This window comes from Saccopteryx bilineata, chromosome 1 (genome assembly GCF_036850765.1).
Source record: "Saccopteryx bilineata isolate mSacBil1 chromosome 1, mSacBil1_pri_phased_curated, whole genome shotgun sequence".
In the NCBI taxonomy this organism is placed as follows: domain Eukaryota; kingdom Metazoa; phylum Chordata; class Mammalia; order Chiroptera; family Emballonuridae; genus Saccopteryx; species Saccopteryx bilineata.
The window spans coordinates 226,745,056-226,764,891 of NC_089490.1; the positions used below are offsets into that span (position 1 = coordinate 226,745,056).

General features: G+C 47.4%; 1 protein-coding gene across 1 annotated transcript in view; it reads left to right on the plus strand.

Moving 5' to 3' along the window:
- Positions 1 to 19,836, plus strand: part of PARP1 (poly(ADP-ribose) polymerase 1) — a 42,304-nt gene that overhangs the window by 16,229 nt on the left and 6,239 nt on the right. Inside the window, exons 6-17 of the mRNA XM_066237177.1 lie at positions 802 to 918; positions 1,616 to 1,792; positions 4,656 to 4,803; positions 5,843 to 5,983; positions 6,865 to 7,107; positions 7,359 to 7,427; positions 7,658 to 7,790; positions 10,501 to 10,696; positions 13,847 to 13,975; positions 16,940 to 17,023; positions 18,475 to 18,597; positions 19,188 to 19,316. Coding sequence (XP_066093274.1) covers positions 802 to 918; positions 1,616 to 1,792; positions 4,656 to 4,803; positions 5,843 to 5,983; positions 6,865 to 7,107; positions 7,359 to 7,427; positions 7,658 to 7,790; positions 10,501 to 10,696; positions 13,847 to 13,975; positions 16,940 to 17,023; positions 18,475 to 18,597; positions 19,188 to 19,316 — 1,689 coding nt within the window. The remainder of the gene's footprint in view (positions 1 to 801; positions 919 to 1,615; positions 1,793 to 4,655; positions 4,804 to 5,842; positions 5,984 to 6,864; positions 7,108 to 7,358; positions 7,428 to 7,657; positions 7,791 to 10,500; positions 10,697 to 13,846; positions 13,976 to 16,939; positions 17,024 to 18,474; positions 18,598 to 19,187; positions 19,317 to 19,836) is intronic.

Here is a 19,836-nt window from a genome sequence, read left to right on the forward strand (position 1 = left end):
AACAAAAAAAGGACTATAATATAATGAAAGAAAACTACCTGTTAGACAGTTATTGACCAGAAATTTATCTCTGTGTTGGTTACACGTGCATTGAAGCAAAGTACAAATGACTAATCAGGAAATGCTAAGTGTTCGGGGGAACTCTGGGAGAACATTTAGTCTCTTTTGGGAACTTGATTTCCATGAGCCAACTGCTTGGCTCTCTTAGGTACGTGTTCAGTTTTTGCCAGTGGTATAAAAATTAGAAGCAGTTTTTGTTTTGGTTCCAGTTGTTTGATAGGGATGACAAAGTTGGTGATGGCCCTTTGTAAAAATGTGTCTGTTTCAGTCTAATCTGAAACAGGAGAGCTATAGAGCTGTGGTGCTGTTTTGTTCTGAGGCAGTAGGTGTTTTCACATCCTCCTACACACTCAGATTGATGGAGAACAGCCACGCCCACCTCTCTTAGGAACCAGCTATTGGGCCCATAAACCTGGGGGCTTCTGGACTCTTTCTGGTCTCACTTGGGTTTGTTTCTGGGGGGGTGATTCAGGGGCTCCTGGTTCCTGACCTGCAGCATTCCCCATGTCGCTCAGTGGTCTCCCCACCTACCACAGTGTTCTCTGTGAGGCGCCCTCTGGGGTGCCTGGCATCCACAGGGCAGGGTTGGGAGCACACTGCCCTGTTGACAAGACCCGATTTTGAAGGGCAGCTCAGCTAAGCATGTGGTTGGAGACAAGCAAGACTGGTGGGATCTCCTCCACTTGTTGGGTTTTTTCTTTGCCAAGAGCTGGTCTCTTAGCGGCTGGGTCTTGTCCATAGGCCCAGAACGAGCTGATCTGGAACATCAAGGACGAGCTCAAGAAAGTGTGTTCGATGAATGACCTGAAAGAGCTGCTCATCTTCAACAAGCAGCAAGTGCCCTCCGGGGAGTCGGCGGTGAGCTGCCTTTGTGTTAAGTGAGACGTGTGTGAGGCAGCCAGGTCACTGTGGAGTGACTGTCCTCTTGGACTATGGGAGGCCCTCTGATTGAACACCTGCTGGTATTAATTGGGAGGAGTGACAGTTCCATAGTTGTGTTGCATGGTCATTACCATCGTGGTCACCATTTCCCAGGGGCAGGAAGGGGCGGCTCCCCCAGGTCATTCCTGACATCTTCTACAAGGTAGCCCTTAGTTTAGAATTTTGGTTAGGACTGAGGTGGGCCTTACATGTGCCTTGTGTATTCATGCCACACTGCCTGAGGAGCTCTCTCTACTGCCTTCTGCAGCACTGCCCATGGGCTGTGAGGTCTGCAGAGGGGTAGAGACTGCCTCGTGAGACCAGTGTCCCCCGCAGGCCCTGCCCAGCCCTCTCTCTGGAGGAAGAGTTGGCCCTGTTCCTTGTGCAGAAGCTGTGGGTGTTCTGCCTCTCCCTTTATTTCCAAATCACTAAGGGAAGCAGGAATATGCCTCAAATTGAAATACCATAATCTAAGCTACACCTGTAAACCAGCTGGCCAGAGGGGTGTTTAGCAAGCCTCAGGGCGAGCCCTCTCTTTTGTGTCAGTGAAATTTGCAGATTCTTCATCCCACATTGGTAACGTTATTTTTGGTCGCCGTTCCTTTTCTCTCATATGTTTCTTTACTGGCTCCAGATCTTGGACCGTGTAGCTGATGGCTTAGTGTTTGGTTCCCTCCTTCCCTGCGAGGATTGTTCAGGCCAGCTGGTCTTCAAGAGTGATGCATATTACTGTACTGGGGACATCACTGCGTGGACCAAGTGTATGGTTAAGACACAGACACCCAAGCGGAAGGAGTGGGTGACCCCAAAGGTAAGAGGCATGGATGCTGGGATCTGTTGCCAGAAAACCATGATCCCCTCACTCCAGGTCACCATGACTACAGGGCAGTGTTCCTTCGACGTCTTCACAGCTGGGCTGTCCTCTTAATCGGAATATGGAATTAAATTATTGGTTCCATCATTTAATAACTACACAAATGTGGACCAAAGCTTTTCTAACTGGAGCACATGTTTGTTCAGTTGGTTGCAAAGACTTTGCTTCTGTTCATCAAGTGCTTACTCTGTGCCAGGCACTGTTCTAAGCACAAGGATCATAATGGTGAGCAAATGGATAATTCCTGCCTTTACAATAGAAGAGTTTTTCTTTTTTCTTCTTCTTCTTCTTTTTTTTTTTCTTGTTTTTTAAGCCGGAAACGGGGAGAGACAGTCAGACAGACTCCCGCATGTGCCAGACCGGGATCCACCCGGCACGCCCACCAGGGGGCGATGCTCTGCCCCTCCGGGGCATCGCTCCGTTGCGACCAGAGCCACTCTAGCGCCTGGGGCAGAGGCCAAGGAGCCATCCCCAGCACCCGGGCCATCCTTGCTCCAGTGGAGCCTCTGCTGTGGGAGGGGAAGAGAGAGACAGAGAGGAAGGAGAGGGGGAGGGGTGGAGAAGCAGATGGGTGCCTCTCCTGTGTGCCCTGGCCAGGAACCGAACCCGGGACTCCCGCACACCAGGCCGACACTACCACTGAGCCAACCGGCCAGGGCCTAGAAGAGTTTTTCTTAAGGATACTTCCTTGCCTTAGTATTAGAGGGGGAGCTGGGTCCATGCTCAGATATCTCCTGTTGTTTATCTCTTTTATAATGGAACTATATATTGAATTTTTAGGTGCAAAGCCTCAATTGAGGAACCTCATTTGGAACTGTTTTGGTAGGGGGCTGACACTGTCTCTGGGGACGAGTCTGTTGGAAGGACTGCACCTGTGTCCTGAAACTCAGCCTGATGTGGCGCCCAGCTGCCTGGGCAGAGTTGCAGCTGCCACTAGCTAGGATTTGGGGTTTGATCTCCATCAAGTTATCTCCCCCTGTACTTACTTCTGGGGACGAGCATTTCGAACAGTGGCACATAGTAACATTCAGTAATTGTTACTTGAATGCCCCATTGGCACCACTTGGCTCAGCATCTAGAACAGAACTTCATTGATTCCACTGGTCCTCCTGCCCTGGCTCATTCATTTTCTAACTCCTCTGTTCACTGCCATAAATACACTCTAGTCTTTTCTCTATACTTTTTTTTTTTCAAATTTTAAGAGAGCCCTGGCCGGTTGGCTCAGCGGTAGAGCGTTGGCCTAGCGTGCGGAGGACCCGGGTTCGATTCCCGGCCAGGGCACATAGGAGAAGCGCCCATTTGCTTCTCCACCCCTCCGCCGCGCCTTCCTCTCTGTCTCTCTCTTCCCCTCCCGCAGCCAGGGCTCCATTGGAGCAAAGATGGCCCGGGCGCTGGGGATGGCTCTGTGGCCTCTGCCTCAGGCGCTAGAGTGGCTCTGGTCGCAACATGGCGACATCCAGGAGGGTCGCAACATGGCGACCCCCAGGATGGGCAGAGCATCGCCCCCTGGTGGACAGAGCGTCGCCCCTGGTGGGCGTGCCGGTCTGGCGCATGCGGGAGTCTGTCTTACTGTCTCTCCCTGTTTCTAGCTTCAGAAAAATGCAAAAAAAAAAAAAAATTTTTTAAGAGAAAGTTTCAAAGGTACTAGAAGTGAGCCAGCTGGGTGTAGGCTCAGGAAACAAGTCACAGAAGCAGAATGGATGGCCCTTGGAGCTCAGGAGAAGGGAAAGGCAGAGGTAACACATCCGGGTGGAAGAAGAGAGGGAAGGGAAAGGTACAGGCGTACTTGCAAGAGGGAGAGTATGCTGTAGTTTTTATTGAGTCATCACTCTAAACAAATTTGGCCTTACCACTTCCCCCCTTTTAATATCTTACAGTGATTTTCTAGTTCCTGTAGAAATATCTCCCCAGTTTTTCTGCATATGCCAATGTTACAAACCCTTTTGTGGAGTTTTTGTCCCTTCTATCTTTGAGAAAATAATAAGATAGTAAATAATATGAGCTACTTTTTACTTTGGAACTTAGCTCCTGTATTAAAAGCATATATGTGAAGGCATATATCTGGTTTTTATTCAAGGTTGAACTTTCTCAAGGGCAGAAACTATCTTTCTAACTTCACTGTGGTATGGGGCACATGTTAGGAGTTCAGCCTGTGTTGGAAATGAGTCTGTTACCTTTTCATACAGCAGGCATTTAACGAACGTGGATACAGCAAGGGGGCTTGTTTCTTGATTGGATGAAGACTTAGGTGCATAGGAGTGGTGGCATTTCCTGAACTGCATGGACAGTAGCCCCCTTTGTTCATGGGGGATAGCCCCAGTGAATGCCTTAAACCGCAGACAGTACCAAACCCTATAATGCTAAGTAAAGTAGGACTTAAACTCGGCAGTATTGTGACATTCGATTGATAATTGAAATGGCTGTTAAGTGACCAGTGGGCAGGTAGCATATAGAGTGTAGAGACACTGGACAAAGGGATGATTCACGTCCCTGGGAGGATAGCATGAGATTTCACCACACTGCTCAGTGTTATGCACTGTAAACTTAGCAATTGTTTATTTCTGGAATTTTCCATTTCATCTTTTTGGTCCCAGTTTGACTACAAGTAAATGAAACCTCAGAAATATGTGCCATATCTGTAATAATACTGCACTAATACTAGAAACCTTGTGTTTTCTTATGTTACTCTTTATTACAAAAAGAAAGATTCCTTAGTGTGAACAAGAGAAATTGTCTTTGCTCTATCAGGTAGTTATTTCAAGAAAGAACTGGTTTCTTAACTGGAACTTAAATTCTTTAGGAATTCCGAGAAATCTCTTACTTCAAGAAATTGAAGATCAAAAAGCAGGATCGTATATTCCCTCCTGAGACCACTGCCCCAGTGGCGGCAGCAGCGCCGCCCACCACAGCCTCAGAGCCCTCCACTGTGAACTCCTGTGCCCCGTCAGGTAGAGCCCGGTGCTGGCCAGGGCAGGGTGGGGCACAAGGTGGGCTGGGGCTGTCCTTTGGGGAACAAGGTATCCTTCTGAGTTTGCTGTTGCTGATCCTGTGAGGACATCCTGTCTCACTTCCTGCAGCAGAGGGAGGGTGGGGAGGGACACTCCTGGAAGGCCAGGTAGATGGCCTTGCCTGGCATGGCATTCACTGTACTACCTAACTGTGCCACAGACCATCTCCCCTGCCTCTGGCCAGCCTGCACCCATCAGGCACCCTGAACCTGATGCCATACTGGGGCTCTGGCATACAGAGACCTTCTATATGTGATAGCATCAGCAGAGGAAGTAACTGGTCAATATTAGTGGGAAATAGTCCACACCAGCAAAGACAGTGAGATCAGTTTGTGTTTTTGTCAGGAGTTCTACTGCCTTTGTTTATCAGGGACATGTGGAAGACCTGCAGGACTTTTCCCTGTGGACCTCTTGTTCTAGGAGTATGTCGCCTGCACTGCATTCCCACCAGCCAGAGATTAGTACACCTCTGTCTGCGTTTTCTGGCCTGGATCGAGTTTTAATACTGGATGCTTCAAAGGCTAGGGTCTTCTTTTTGCCTGGAATCAGCGGTCTCAGCTCATAGTGATCAGAGCTTTGAGTGACTATCATGAACAAGTTAATTTTTTTAATAGGGTTAATGACTATGTATTGCATAAAATATTGCAGTCTATTATTTTATGTGAAATGAGAGAATAATAATGAAAGTAATAGGCAGTTCACGTGACCTACCTCTCTGCTTTCCATCCACTGCCAGCCTCCTGATCCCTGGTCATCAGTCCTCAAATACAGCTTTTCTGTGCCCAGGGATGGATGCAGGTCCTCAGATGGCACTCTGCTGTCCTGTCCTCTGTTTGCTTTTCCACTAGCCTTTACTTTTGTTTTCATAGACTTCCCTTGGGAGGAGCTGATGAAAGAGGGTGCAGAGGCTGTCAGGGGTCCTGCTCCTCCCCCTTTCTTGGGGCGCAGCCCCGCCTCACAATTCTGTCTCCCATCCCAGATAAGCCATTGTCCAACATGAAGATCCTGGCTCTTGGGAAACTCTCCCAGAACAAGGATGACGTGAAGGCCATGGTTGAGAGACTCGGGGGGAAGTTGACAGGGACAGTCAACAAGGCCTCCTTGTGCATCAGCACCAAAAGTGAGTCAAAGCATATTTGCAGATCTGAGGTCATGCTCTGTGTCTCTTGCAATTGTGATGAGGGCTAAATGCGACGAAGTGTTTACCACGATGTCTCAGACAGCACCAGTGCTTTGGTCCTAGAGGAAGGGTGGCCAGCATGTGTGCCAGCGCTGCTGCTGCTGCTCTGCACTGGAGCGTGGTCACGTGACTTCTGTTCCCCACTAAAGATGGTAGGCTACTATTCTCATCACCCAGCGATCTGCAACGGGGTGTTGATGGGTTTGCTGCCAAAACAAAAGTTCGCACCTTAAACACATTTGGGAAGTGCAGTTAAACAAAGGTAAATAGGTTTCTTTTTAATTTTTCTATTGATTTGAAAGGGGAGGAAAGCAGAGAGAAGCTTCAACTAGTTCCACTTAGTTCCATTTAGTGTGTACTCTTTGGTTGCTTCTCGTATCTGCCCCAACGGGAATCTAACCCACAGCCTTGGCATGCTGGGACAATGCTCTATCTATTGAACCACCCAGCCAGGGCCATAGGTGTCTTTGCAGCTGTATTACACTGATGACTATTGCAATAAGTCTCCAAGACCAGAGAGGTAGAATACAGCATTTTACAAACTTACTTGACTTCAGCTCCTTTCTCTATGGAATGTCTGTTAACAGCTCATTCTGTAAAATGGTCTTGAGAAGGTGGCATTAGCTCATCCTGCCTTAGCAAAAGGGGAATGTTGCTGGTAAGAGACAGTTGTGGAAATATCTTAAGAACACGAGATTTGAAAGGAAGGAGAGCAGCAGGTTTGGAAGTAATCAGTAAATATGACTAGTAATCTGAAATTTAAGATTAGTTTTAAACTTATTATTTAGCTTTTCTTTTTCCCCCCCTCCTGATTTGAACAGAGGAGGTAGAAAAGATGAATAAAAAGATGGAAGAGGTGAAAGAGGGCAACGTTCGAGTTGTGTCTGAGGATTTCCTGCAGGACATCACTGCCTCAACCAAGAGCCTTCAGGAGGTGGTTTCAGCCCATATCCTGTCCCCCTGGGGTGCTGAGGTGAAGGCAGAGCCTGTTGAAGTCGTGGCCCCTAAAGGAAAGTCAGGGTCTGCGGTCTCTAAAAAGAGCAAAGACCCTGTCAAGGAGGAAGGTGAGGCCTTGAGCTACCGTCCCTGGGGACCAGAGCTAGCAGTGCCAGCGGCTCCATTCTGCCATGGGTCCCAGCCTGTGCCATGTCTGCCTGTGCAGAGCCTCTCCCTTTGTGCCCCTGAAATGGCCGCGGCGGGGGAGGGCACGCAGGCGCCATGTTGGCATCTGATGCAAGTGAAAAGGACTCCTTTCCCTTGCCTTCCAGCTTCCCCTTTTTAATTTAACGTTCATATTGCTCTGTCCCCCTTCAAGGAGTCAACAAATCTGAAAAGAGAATGAAATTAACTCTTAAAGGAGGAGCTGCTGTTGATCCTGACTCTGGTAAGCAGATGGGAATGATGTGAGCAGCATGGGCCCACCTGTGCCCTTGTGCCTCCTCACAGGCCCCACCCCCCTATCCTGTCCTGAGAACACATGCATCTTGTGGGGGACCTTCCAGAGTGGTGTTGGGGTGCCCAAGCAGGCGCAGACCCTGTGCCAGCAGACCCCCTCCATGAGTGCACCTCCCCTCTGTGGATGAGGAAACTGTAGGAGCCTTGCCTCCATGACAGGTCTGGAACATTCTGCGCACGTCCTGGAGACAGGCGGAAAGGTCTTCAGCGCCACCCTCGGCCTGGTGGACATTGTTAAAGGGACCAATTCCTATTACAAGCTACAGCTCCTGGAGGATGACAAAGGAAGCAGGTGTGTGCTGGGAACGGAGAGTGTTCAGGGGAGCTGTGCTCCATGAGAGGCCTGGGCCCATGTGCTGTGCTGCCAGCCTCCTGAAACCCAGGCTCCCTCAGTACCTGGGGAGTTCGGTCTCCTCACGAAGAACATGGCATAGTATGAGCCTTCCGTGGGAAAGGGAAGGTGGCGTTCCCACCAGACAGCCTTGCTCTCCTCTGTCTAGTTGGGCCGTCCTCACAGAGGGTGCTTTCATAATCTTCCAGCTTTTTTCTTGTAGCCAACTGAAGACTCTGGATTTTCTGATACTCTGCACATGTTTTTAAATTTCTGAAGCAAGTAAGGTTTGGCAAAAACTGAACTTACTCTTTATTTTTCTGTTCTTTTTTTAAAATTATTATTATTTTTTTACAGAGACAGAGAGAGTTAGAGAGAGAGGAATAGATAGGGACAGACAGACAGAAACAGAGAGATGAGAAGCATCAATCATCAGTTTTTCGTTGCGACACCTTGGTTGTTCATGGATTGCTTTCTCATATGTGCCTTGACCGTGGGCCTTCAGCAGACTGAGTAACCCCTTGCTCGAGCCAGCGACCTTGGGTCCAACCTGGTGAGCTTTTGCTCAAACCAGATGAGCCTGCGCTTAAGCTGGCGAACTCGGGGTCTCGAACCTGGGTCCTCCGCATCCCAGTTTGACGATCTATCCACTGTGCCACTGCCTGGTCAGGCCTGACCTTACTCTTTAGTATTACTTTAAACTCCAGATACAAAAGATGCTCGGGTTTGCTTTATTTGTTACTTTTTTTAACCTGATGGAGCGAGGCAAGGGCCAGTTGTGGGGTGCTGCCGGGCTGGACTGGCTTTTCCCATGTGTACCTGTGCTGTTTGATTGTCCCTGTTACAGCCAACGTGGAGTGGGAGCTCTATGTAGGTAGGAAGGTGTGTGGAAGGAACTCATTGAATCCAAATGGTGAAAAGACACTTTTAAAAAACTACTCGACCTTTTCTTTTTAGCACATGAAAACCATTTACCCAGTGGAACCCCAGGAAACAAAAAGGTTCACTAGTATAAGGCAAACCGCTGTGGTAGTGGGAGCCCTTGCTAGCCTCAGTCTGGAAGCAGTCACGGCTTAAGTTGGCATAAGTTATTTTCATCTATTCAGCTTTTCACCATACCTTTCGTATCAGAGGTGATCATAAAGAGTACGAAGTGTTTGATTGGCTGTTAAAAGTTTCTGAAGAAATAAACCTTATCTGTCATTTAGTTTATTGCCGACTCTTATCAGAGATTTGAAAGTCAAAAATGGTTTCTTGTTTGTAAAATAATGCCTTCCAAAAGCTGGATGTACATTGTACTGCAGAAGGAATAGGGTTTTTGTGGAAGTACACAGTGTCATAGTCTAGTAAATGACAGGCAATGAAATTAAAATTTTCCACCAACACCAAGAAATTCTGATGGTGTTTGTGGGTGTGTGCATTTTCCTGGTGCCCTAGATTTGTTGGTTTTTATAGAGTGAAAGAGTAGTGTGGACTCTTGGGTCAGAAAATGTTTTTCAGGATAAGGTAGTGTAGTGTCTTCCAAAACATTTCTAGAGAAAAAAAAGCCAACAGAGTAAATGTATATGCCAGGCAAGCAAGAGCCCAAGAAAATAGTAGGAGGTCCATTATTTTCTTTGAACTTTTAGTTTTACCTTAAAAATGCATACAAGTCTTGTATTTGGATTTCTAATATATTTATACTTACGGTGATATAAAATTTAACTTACCCATTACTTCAACTAAGGAAAATTAACTGCCTATGGCTGTTTGGTTCAGTGTTAGAGCATAGGCCTGGTGTGTGGGTATCCCAGGTTTGATTCCTGGTCAGGGCACACAGGAAAGGTGCCATCTGCTTATCCACTTCCACACCCCCACACTCCACCCCCCCACAGCCATGACTTGATTGAAACAAGTTGGCCCCAGGTGCTGAGGACGGCTCCATGGCCTCCGCCTCAGGCGCTAGAATGGCTCTGGTTGCAACAGAGCAGCGCCCCAGATGGGCAGAGCATTGCCACTGGTGGGCTTGCTGGGTGGATCCCAGTTGGGGCACATGTGGGAGTCTGTCTCTGCCTTCCCTTTTCTTACTGAATAAAAAGAAAAATTAACTTAGCCAAAAGAAAAATTAACAAAACAGGAGCTAGAGGGTACCCATGATGCATACCCTAAATTGAGGTGGAAACAGTTATGGCTGGATCTGAGGTGGCTAACCTTCCCGTTTCATCACATCTCACTGAACCAGTTCTTTTTAACCTGTAGGGTATGTTATGATTACAGTTCTTTAAACACATGACTTCCAAATGATTATTTGCTGTATTTCTTTGGAGGGGGGGGTAGAATTGGGTGTTTTTATGTAAAGGTCTATAGGGTCCCAGGATTTGGTCCTCAAGCTTGGCTGCCAGGTCCAGGCTTAAGCTGTTCTTGGGCACTTTTTATATTCCATTTGAAAGGATATTCTTTTATTACTGTACTTACTTATAACCAACCCTCAATTCAATCAAAGTAAAATAAAGGCCCTTTATTGTAGTATCAATTTCTTTTGTTCCTCTTTGTCAATCACAATCATTTTGAAGTGTTTGCAGTTTTTTCTCACCCAGGTGGAATGTCAGGGAAGGGAAACTCCTCCAGAAATGTGACTGGCTAACTCACAAATTTGTATCTGATGCTCCTCCTCTCCTCGTCCCCCTCGTAGGTACTGGATATTCAGGTCCTGGGGCCGCGTGGGCACAGTGATCGGTAGTAACAAACTGGAGCAGATGCCATCCAAGGAAGAAGCTGTTGAGCACTTTGTAAAATTATATGAAGAGAAAACCGGAAATGCCTGGCACTCTGAAAGCTTCACAAAGCATCCAAAAAAGTTCTACCCACTGGAGATTGACTATGGCCAGGTAATCACATAATGCTCTTACATCATCTAGTTATAGTAAAAGGAAGGTGTACTTTTTGTGTGTGTGTGTGTGTGTGTGTGTGTGTGTGTGTGTGTGTGACAGAGAAAGAGAGGGATAGATAGGGGCAGACAGGAAGGGAGAGAGATGAGAACCATCAATTCTTCATTGTGGCACCTTAGTTGTTCATTGATTGCTTTCTTATATGTGCCTTGACTGGGGGCTTCAGCCAAGCCAATGACCCCTTGCTCAAGCTGGCAATCTTGGGGTCTCAAACCTGGGTCTTCTGCGTCCCAGTTTGACGCTTTATCCACTGCGCCACCACCTGGTCAGGCTCATTTTTTTAAAAAAACATACCGTGGCCTGACCAGGCGGTGGCGCAGTGGATAGAGTGTTGGACTGGGATGTGGAAGGACCCAGGTTCAAGACCCCAAGGTCGCCAGCTTGAGCGCGGGCTCATCTGGTTTGAGCAAAGCTCACCAGCTTGGACCCAAGGTCGCTGGCTCAAGCAAGGGGTTACTCAGTCTGCTAAAGGCCCGCGGTCAAGGCACATATGAGAAAGCAATCCATGAACAACCAAGGTGTCTCAACGAAAAACTGATGATTGATGCTTCTCATCTCTCTTCATTCCTGTCTGTCTGCCCCTATCTATCCCTCTCTCTGACTCTCTGTCTCTGTAAAAAATAAAAATAAAACATAAAAATAAAAAAACATACCATGAATCAGATGGCATCACTGATAAATGCTACCAAATGGTTAAACAATTAATACACGTCCTTCACAGACTCTTCCAAAAAATAGAGGAAGAAAACACTCACAACTCATTATATGAGGCTAGTTGAGAAAGACAAAGGCACAAAAAAGCCCAGAATTAACCACAGTTAAAGTCATAGTATATGTCTTTCTCAGTCTTTTCCTCACAGGTCCTTTTCCATAGCATAAAATTGGAGCTTTTCCTTACATACTGTGCAGTGACCACCTACTTTTTGCCTTAATGTACTAGGAGTGTTTCTCTATGTCTTCTGGAACAATGCTATCCAATTAAAAAATGCAACAACTACGCAGTTAAAAATATTTTAGTAGCTACCCTTTGCCTGGCCTGTGGTAGCACAGTGGATAGAGTGTTGACCTGGAATGCTGAGGTCGCCAGTTTGAAACCCTGGGCTTGCCTGGTCAAGGCACATACGACAAGCAACAAGCAAGCAGTGAACAACTGAAGTGAAGCAACTATTGAGTCGATACTTTTCAACTCCCCCCCTTTGTCTCCTATCTCTGTAAAGTCAATAAATCTTAAAAGTAAATTTTTTAGTAGCTATATTTAAAAAGCAAAAGAAACAGTGAAATTAATACAAGTAATTTATTTAAACCACTATATCCAAAATGTTATTTTAGCATGTGGTTGATATCAACAAAATTAAGATATTTTACTTTTTTTTTTTCTTTGAAGTCTGGTATATATATTATGTTGATTTGGGGTTGGAGGGGAGAAAGGAACATAGATCTGCTCCTACATGTGCCCTTGACTGGGAATTGAACCAACAACCTCTGTACTTCGGGATCATGCTCTAATCAACTGAGCTGTCAGGGCAGGGCTAAAATCTGGTGTATTTTTAACCATTATAGTACATCTCAATTTGGATTGGTCACATTTCAAAACCAGTGGCTACTGTATTAATCTAGAGATGATTAATCTAGAGATCATAGAAATGATCTAGAGAATCATTTCTTTTTTTTCTTTTTTCAAGTGAGAGGAGTGGAGATAGACTCCCACATGCACCCCGACCGGGATCCACCTGGCAACCCCCATCAAAGGCTGAAGTTCTGCCCACCTGGGGCCATACTCGCAACCGAGCTATTATAGCGCCTGACACGGAGGCTCCATGGAGCCATCCTTGGTGCCCAAGGCCAAGGCCCATAGGCTCAAACCAATAAACCCTCGGCTGCAGGAGGGTAAGGGAGGCGGGGCTAAGAAGCAGATGGTCACTTCTCCTGTGTGTCCTGACCGGAAATTGAACCTGGGACTTTCACACACCATGCCGACACTCGACCACTGAGCCAACCAGACAGGGCCGAGAATCATTTCTTAGACTGTATAGAATTCCATCCTGTGGGAGGCCAGACTTCATAATTTACCAACAACATAATGTAGCTGCCTCCAATTAGAGATTTAGATTAGTTTTGGGTATTTGATATGAGTGCTGCTATATTTATATGGCTCTGATGTGGTTCAAAAGTAAGAAGAGTTAAGGCATTTCCAATAAGGCATGGTCTTAGCCTGGATTGTCCAGACAGTGGGGGGTTGAGTTTATTGCTATTTGTTATTAGGTAGTGCTGTTCCAGGGAGGAGGGGGGTGTGTGGGGAGTGAGGCGGGGTGGAAGGGGTAATGCTAGGATGCACTATTTTAAGAATTTTAGAGAGGGGAAGAAAGAGAAAGGAAGAGGGGGAGGAGCAGAAAGCATTAACTCGTAGTAGTTGTTTCTTATATGTGCCTTGACTGGGCTTGGTTTTGAGCCAGTGACCTCAGCGTTCCAGGTCAACACTCTATCCACTGCACCACCACAGGGCAGGCCAGGATGCACTTTTTAACACTGTCAAGCTGTCTGGCAGGACCTGAGACTGGCTACCTCATCCCTTAGGATTCTAGAGAAGGCTGTATGAATTTAGTTGTTCGTACAGTTGGCCCTGGCATGAGGCAGTGCAAGAGAAGTGGGGGAGAATTTTTCAGTGTCCCCTTGATCCAAGGTTTACCCTCATTGCTGCCCAGCACTTCTGGGTTGGGCACAAGTAGGCACTGGGCAAATTTGCATGCAGGACCCCAGGAACCCCTGGGTGGCAGGCAATGAGCAGGGAGTGGTGAGGGTGTGAGGGGAGGGTAAATGCCTACAGAAGAGCCTGTTCAGGGCCAGGTGCAGTGATGTTCGCTAGAATATAAATCTGGGGTAGCCAAAAGGGCTTGGGGGTGCACCAGAAGTGTCTGCTCTCTCTGCAGACACACACACATTCCTGGCAACTGCTACCCAAACCCTGTTGATTGATGCCAGTCCATTCTGTATCCTCTGTGTGCAGCCCAAACCCCAAATACCACTTTGGGTTGTTTAATCAGGTCTCTTACTGATTTTCTTTTTCTTCGTAATGTATCTTTTCTCCCAAAGGATGAAGAGGCAGTAAAGAAGCTGACGGTAAACCCTGGCACAAAGTCCAAGCTCCCCAAGCCGGTGCAGAACCTCATTAAGATGATCTTTGATGTGGAAAGTATGAAGAAAGCCATGGTGGAATATGAGGTTAGTGCACTTTATTGCTTTATTGGTGAACATTTGCTGGGGTCAGTGATTGGAATGCTGAGCTGCAGATGAGCTCAGTGGCTGTTGTTGGGTTCGGCATCTCTACCTGTCCTTAAGCCTGAGACAGATGCAGGTGTGCTGAGGCCTGGAGTGCTTGCAAAGGGTTGTTGGACTTGCTGTGAAATGTAGGGCATGTTGTAGACAGCTGTCCCCTGGGTTTGTGGTCCTCCAGGAACTCTTCTCCTTATTGTCCTGATAGGGTCTACAGCCATGCTTCTTTGTGGCCCAACCAAACAGGCCATCGGAATTGTCCTGGCAAGTCTGGGAAGTAACCCACTTTCAGTAAAGAACTGCTGTGACCACCCTTTGCATAAGTGCAGGGACCTTCTGACATTTGCTGTTTTTTAGGAAGAGGTTGGATGCCCAGCTAGATGGGGTGGGGTCCTGGTGGTAGGGTTAGTCCCACTCTCCTGGCTGGGGCAGAATGTCCCACATATCATCTCTGGCTCCCTATACTCTGGTCTTTCTATAATTTGTAGTTTTTGGCTATTAGACCCAAGTCTCTTCCTATGAAATGACGTCCTGATGCTGTTTTTCCCTTGGACCAGTAGCTTGTTTTGCAGGAGGAAGAGGGTTGGGGCCCTGCCGCTGGAGCAAGCTGCAGGCAGTCTGTGGGAGTGTGTGGAGAGGACGATTCCCGCTCCTAGCCTGATGGGCTCCACATGGGCTTGGGGTAACCAGGTAGATGGTAATCAAGGTAAACTTGGGAGCTTTGTCCCCAGCAGAGGAGCCTGGCACTCCTGTAAGGAGGTGAATCCTGAGCCCAGAGCAAACTGGTGCTAAGGGGAAGGTGTGTGCTCCATCCAGAGCCCGGGCTACAGCCCTGGAAGCCTCCCTGTACTGCAGGTGTGGCACCTGGACCCCGGGTGTCTCCCCACTTTTCACTTCACCCCTAAACTGAGCTGCAGTAGAGCTGCTGCCCCAGCTCCAATCACAGAGCTATACCGGGACTTGGTTCTTCAGGAATGAGATGGCACGTGTTAATTTAACCCTTGTGTTCTTGTGGCCTGTGTATGCGTTTTGAGGGTGGTGCAGGTTCAAAAGACCAGGTCTTTTTTAAATAAACACCAGAATGACAGCACTTAGTGAAGACTGCTGCCTTCCAATTGCGTGCTCTCACTGTGGTCATGCTGCCCTTGGTCAAATATCTTTTGGAGTTCCTCCTTTAGAATTGCTTTCAGAGCCAATTTATAATTTATACTGAAAGTCTCTGCTCTTCCATTATATCTTCTTGGTTCAAAACAGGTCACCTACCTTCTTGCCCCAGTTAGCTCCATCTATTTAACTCTTTCCAGAAACCAGATCTCCCTCAGAATGGACAGTGTTGAGACTACAGAGACGCGTGTGTGCCGTGGGGTGTGGTAACTATTGGACACCATCACCACGGGCCTCTGGTTGGTGCCTGGTGAACTGTGAGCACTATCACCGCTTATTTAATTAAATCAGCACCGTGGTTCCTCTGCTCGGCTTCATCTCTGTTCCAGGCACTGCAGGTGCTCAGATGCAAAGATGAGCATGGTGCAGTGTGGGCCCTGGAGCTCAGAGGGCTCTACTGGGAATAGCCCCAGAGACGATGTCTCAGTATACAGAGCGTGGGGTCTAGTGCACAGCTGTGTAAGAGGTTGAGTGAGCAGTACAGGCTGGGTCACTCACAGTGGGCGTGGGTGTCTTTTGAGGAAAGTAGCCCTGTTTTACAGATGCAGCTGAGAAGTGGATGCACCACTAGTAACTGGTGATCAGGTCTTCTGGCTACAAACCTCATGCTTTTTACCACTCCAGCTTGTTACCTCTCCTAATGGTACAGCTAGTGCTCGACTTACGGCTACGATTGGTTCCGACAGACCGGTCGTAACACAATTTGGTTGTAAGTTGAGTAGGCTATATGTACAGTATTGTGAAATGATGTTATAAAAATCTTTAAGTCATATTTTATCATAATTTTCTTTCATTATTGTTATATATCATAATTTTCTTTGTTCATTTTATGTCATTTGTATCATCTCTACACTATTTTGTTTCTTATTTTTACCTTCGTCAGGTTTAAGTAAAACACTGCATTACCGGTACAACTAACTGGTTTTACATTTGCAAAGACAATTTCCTCTTGGTAGACATCTTGGGATGGGTTTGATGAAAAATATCCAAGACACAAAACACAAATTGCTGTACCGAATCTGGGATAACAGTTGAAATGGTGCACTCGGAGATGGTAGTGCTGCCAGAAGCTGGTCTGCACTGTCGTACGCCCAGCTGGGCAATGCTTGCACTGCCAGATGTGGAGCAGTCATGGCTAGCGATTGTGGTCATAAAGTTGAATGGTTGTAAGTTGCATAGGTCGTAAGTTGATCAATATTTGTAGTTCCCAGGATGATGTAAGCACAAGTAGTATTGTCAAAACGAATGTTTTTACCTGTTGGGATGACTGATTTGAAAGAGACACTGTCAGCTTGATATAAATATGTACATTCAAGAGCGTGCTCTTTAAAAAAAATAATTTTCATCACTTCATGGTTGTTTTCCATCTGGGGACTGCCTTGGCTCTGAGCCCCCATGGCCAGCCACCTGGGCTTGCCCTGATCCTCACTTCGGCATTAGTTGGGAATTATGCTGTACTTCTGAAAGTGCTGGGCTATTTCACGGTGAACTCGGGAAGGAGAGCCCTGGTTGGCTTATTCAGACCACACATGAAGTAGCAAGAATCTTCTCATGGTCTCTCGGCCCCTGCAGTGGGGTCAGGCTGCAGTCTGTGGAGTTGGATCACTGTGTCTCCTCAGGGAGACCAGGCAGCCTCCTGACTGCTTCCCTCAGGGTCCAAGAGGCCTGAGAAGGGGGATTGGTCCACCTCTCCCATCACCATGGTGCACGGTGCCTGGCTTTCAAAGGGGAACTCCCCTGTCTCCTCAGATTGACCTCCAGAAGATGCCCTTGGGGAAGCTGAGCAAAAGGCAGATCCAGGCGGCATACTCAATCCTCAGTGAGGTCCAGCAGGTAAGTGAGGGGCCGACCCCTGCTCTGTCACAGCTGCCCAGTGGGTCTCCTGGGTCAGCCTCCCCTGCCTGACCCCTCATCTGGGGGTGTGGCGGCACATTTCCTCTGGGTTAATGGACAAACTGGACCACAATTCATGTTGATTTCTATTTTTTTCAATTCAGCAAGTGTGATGAGCACTGCCACTAGCAAAAGATGATTGATCACAACAATGAATTAACAGTGTTTTCCGTGATCAGATATGTAATAAACCTCCTGTAAACTTGAGCAGTTTGGTTCTTCTACCTTATAAAAACCTGTTGTTTTTATTTTGTGTGTCCTTAAGAGTTAGGCTGAATTTATTTTATTGTTACTAGGAAGTCATCAAGTAGAAAGCTAAATAATGTCTTACTTTCCTTAATGCCTCCGTCACAGAGCCTTCAGGCCAGGCACAGCCTGTAGGCTTCCCCTCGTTCTTGGGGGTGGCAGAGCAGACTTGGCTTGTGAAGGAAGAAAAGCACATAGAAAGCTGAAGTTGGTCTAGGAAAGTGGGCTTTCTGGCTGGAGCTGGAGTAGAGGCCCTGAAATGTAGCAGTTAAATCCGCTTAGCTCTAGTGTCACACAGGGCCTCTTTTCCAAGTTCCACACCAGCTGAGATGTGAACGTCTCTCCTCAGCACAGGCTCTCCCTATCACAGAGTCCCAGGTAGAAGGACTAGGACGGCCTCCTCATCCATTGCACAGAGCAGACTGCAGCAGACAGAAGGCTAATGTACCCTTGAGAAGCCGACTTGCAGCTTCAGGCCTTCAGGGTGTCAACTCACTGTTCCTCTACCATCCTTAGTCCACCTAGGATATCTGCCAAGTATGCAGTATCCTGTGGTGCGGCTTCTCCATCTCTGTATTTATTCAACACCTTTTGCATATGGAGCACTAATTGTCAATGTGGTAGGGATACACATAAGGGGAACTTAACCCTTATGTATCTAGCCAACTGAACCTCCTGAAAATAAATTTTCTGCCTTAAAGATGAAGTTCAGTGGATGAAAGGGACCGGGCTGAATTTTATAGCAATGTTTATTACCCCCTATTATTATGAAAAGCTTTAAACATACAAAAAGTTGAAAGAATTTTAGAACATTCCCATGAGCCCACCACCTAGATGCTACAGTTAACATTTTGCATAGTAGATCTATAACTCCACAGGTTTGTACAAATGGAATGTTATGGGAAGCTGATTGTGTACTGAGCCCCACAGTTTGAGAATGGGGCTCCTGCCGCTGTAGGGTGGTGTGACACCAACAGGAAGGTGGTCGTCTTGGAAATTTCCCTGCATTTGCTGGCTCATGCACACACTGGTTTACATCGGGGCTCCGCTGCAGCATCTTTCTTCTAGAGAAGAAAGCTCGGTCATGTGCTGGGGGCTCGGAGCCGCTGCCTCAGCCTCTGTTCCGTCTGTCCCCTCCCCTAAAGGCCTTGTCCCAGGGCAGCAGTGACGCCCAGATCCTGGACCTCTCGAATCGCTTCTACACATTGATCCCCCACGACTTTGGGATGAAGAAGCCTCCACTTCTGAGCAACGTAGACAGTGTGCAGGTAGCACAGGGGTCCAGGAGGGACCCTCGGGTCTGCTGGGCTGTGGTGCTGCTCAGGGATTGCCCCCTGTGACTCCCTCTCCACATCATAGTCCCTAAGGGCAGGGGGCAAGTTCTGGGAGGGACACTTCTTTGTTGTTACCATTTTTAAGTGGGGTTTCTACCCAAACCAGCTGAGACAGACTAAGGCAGAACAGATGGTTTTTTCTCACTTGCTCCTCCTCATCAGTCTGAGGAAAAGAGCACCGGGAGCAGAAGAGCCTCGTAATAGCATCTTCCTCCCTGGATTCCCTCCCTGCCTCACAAGGGAGCTAGTGATAAGTGCCCACCTGTCACCAGCATGCGCAAGAGCAGAGTCTGGTCTCACCACAGGCTCACAGCTCTTGCCTCTCCCTTGGGGAGCACTCTTTAACATTCTAAGAAACCTTCAGTGTTACTGTGAATGGATGACAGTCTGTCCCTTATCCACTGGGAGTTCCCCTTGCACTGCCTATTTGGGCTGTTATCTGGATGCATGTTTTCTGTCCCAAAACTGGGCGAGTCTCTCCCTCACATTGATACCTAGCTTAGGGTTTTCATTTGTTCCTCTAGGCCAAAGTAGAAATGCTGGACAACCTGCTAGACATCGAGGTGGCCTACAGTCTGCTCAGGGGTGGGTCTGATGATAGCAGCAAGGACCCAATTGATGTCAACTATGAGAAGCTCAAAACTGACATTAAGGTAACAGGGTCCACCCTTTCTGAAGCATTCTAACAGCTTATCCCAAGAGTTGTCCCCAAACTTAAATATGTGTCAGGGTCTCCTGGAGAGCTTCCCAAAACAGCTGGGGCTATGAATTTGCCTTTCTGGCACATTCCAGTTGCTGTTGGTGGTCCTTTGAGAACCTCAGAGTGTTTCACCTTCAAATAAGCACCTTGTCTGCAAGGTAGGTAGGCTTCTAAGCCAGGTCCTCAGTTTGGTATAGAGACTGGACTGGTTTCTGGGGAACCTCACAGGTAGGTCTTTTTCCCTTAATCTGGAGAGGATCTCTGTGTTTGGAGACTATTACAACAGGAACCCTAAAATGTTTGTTACTGGCATCCCATTTCAGTAGTAGCTGAAATGATGGCAGCTGTAATAAAAATATAATGCCAGGGTTCATATCCTCCAGTTGAAATACCCTTCTTGACTCATAGGGTCCTTGAACTTCTGCATGGGAGGCTTAGGCAGAAATCACAAATCCCCCTGCCTGGGCTAACCA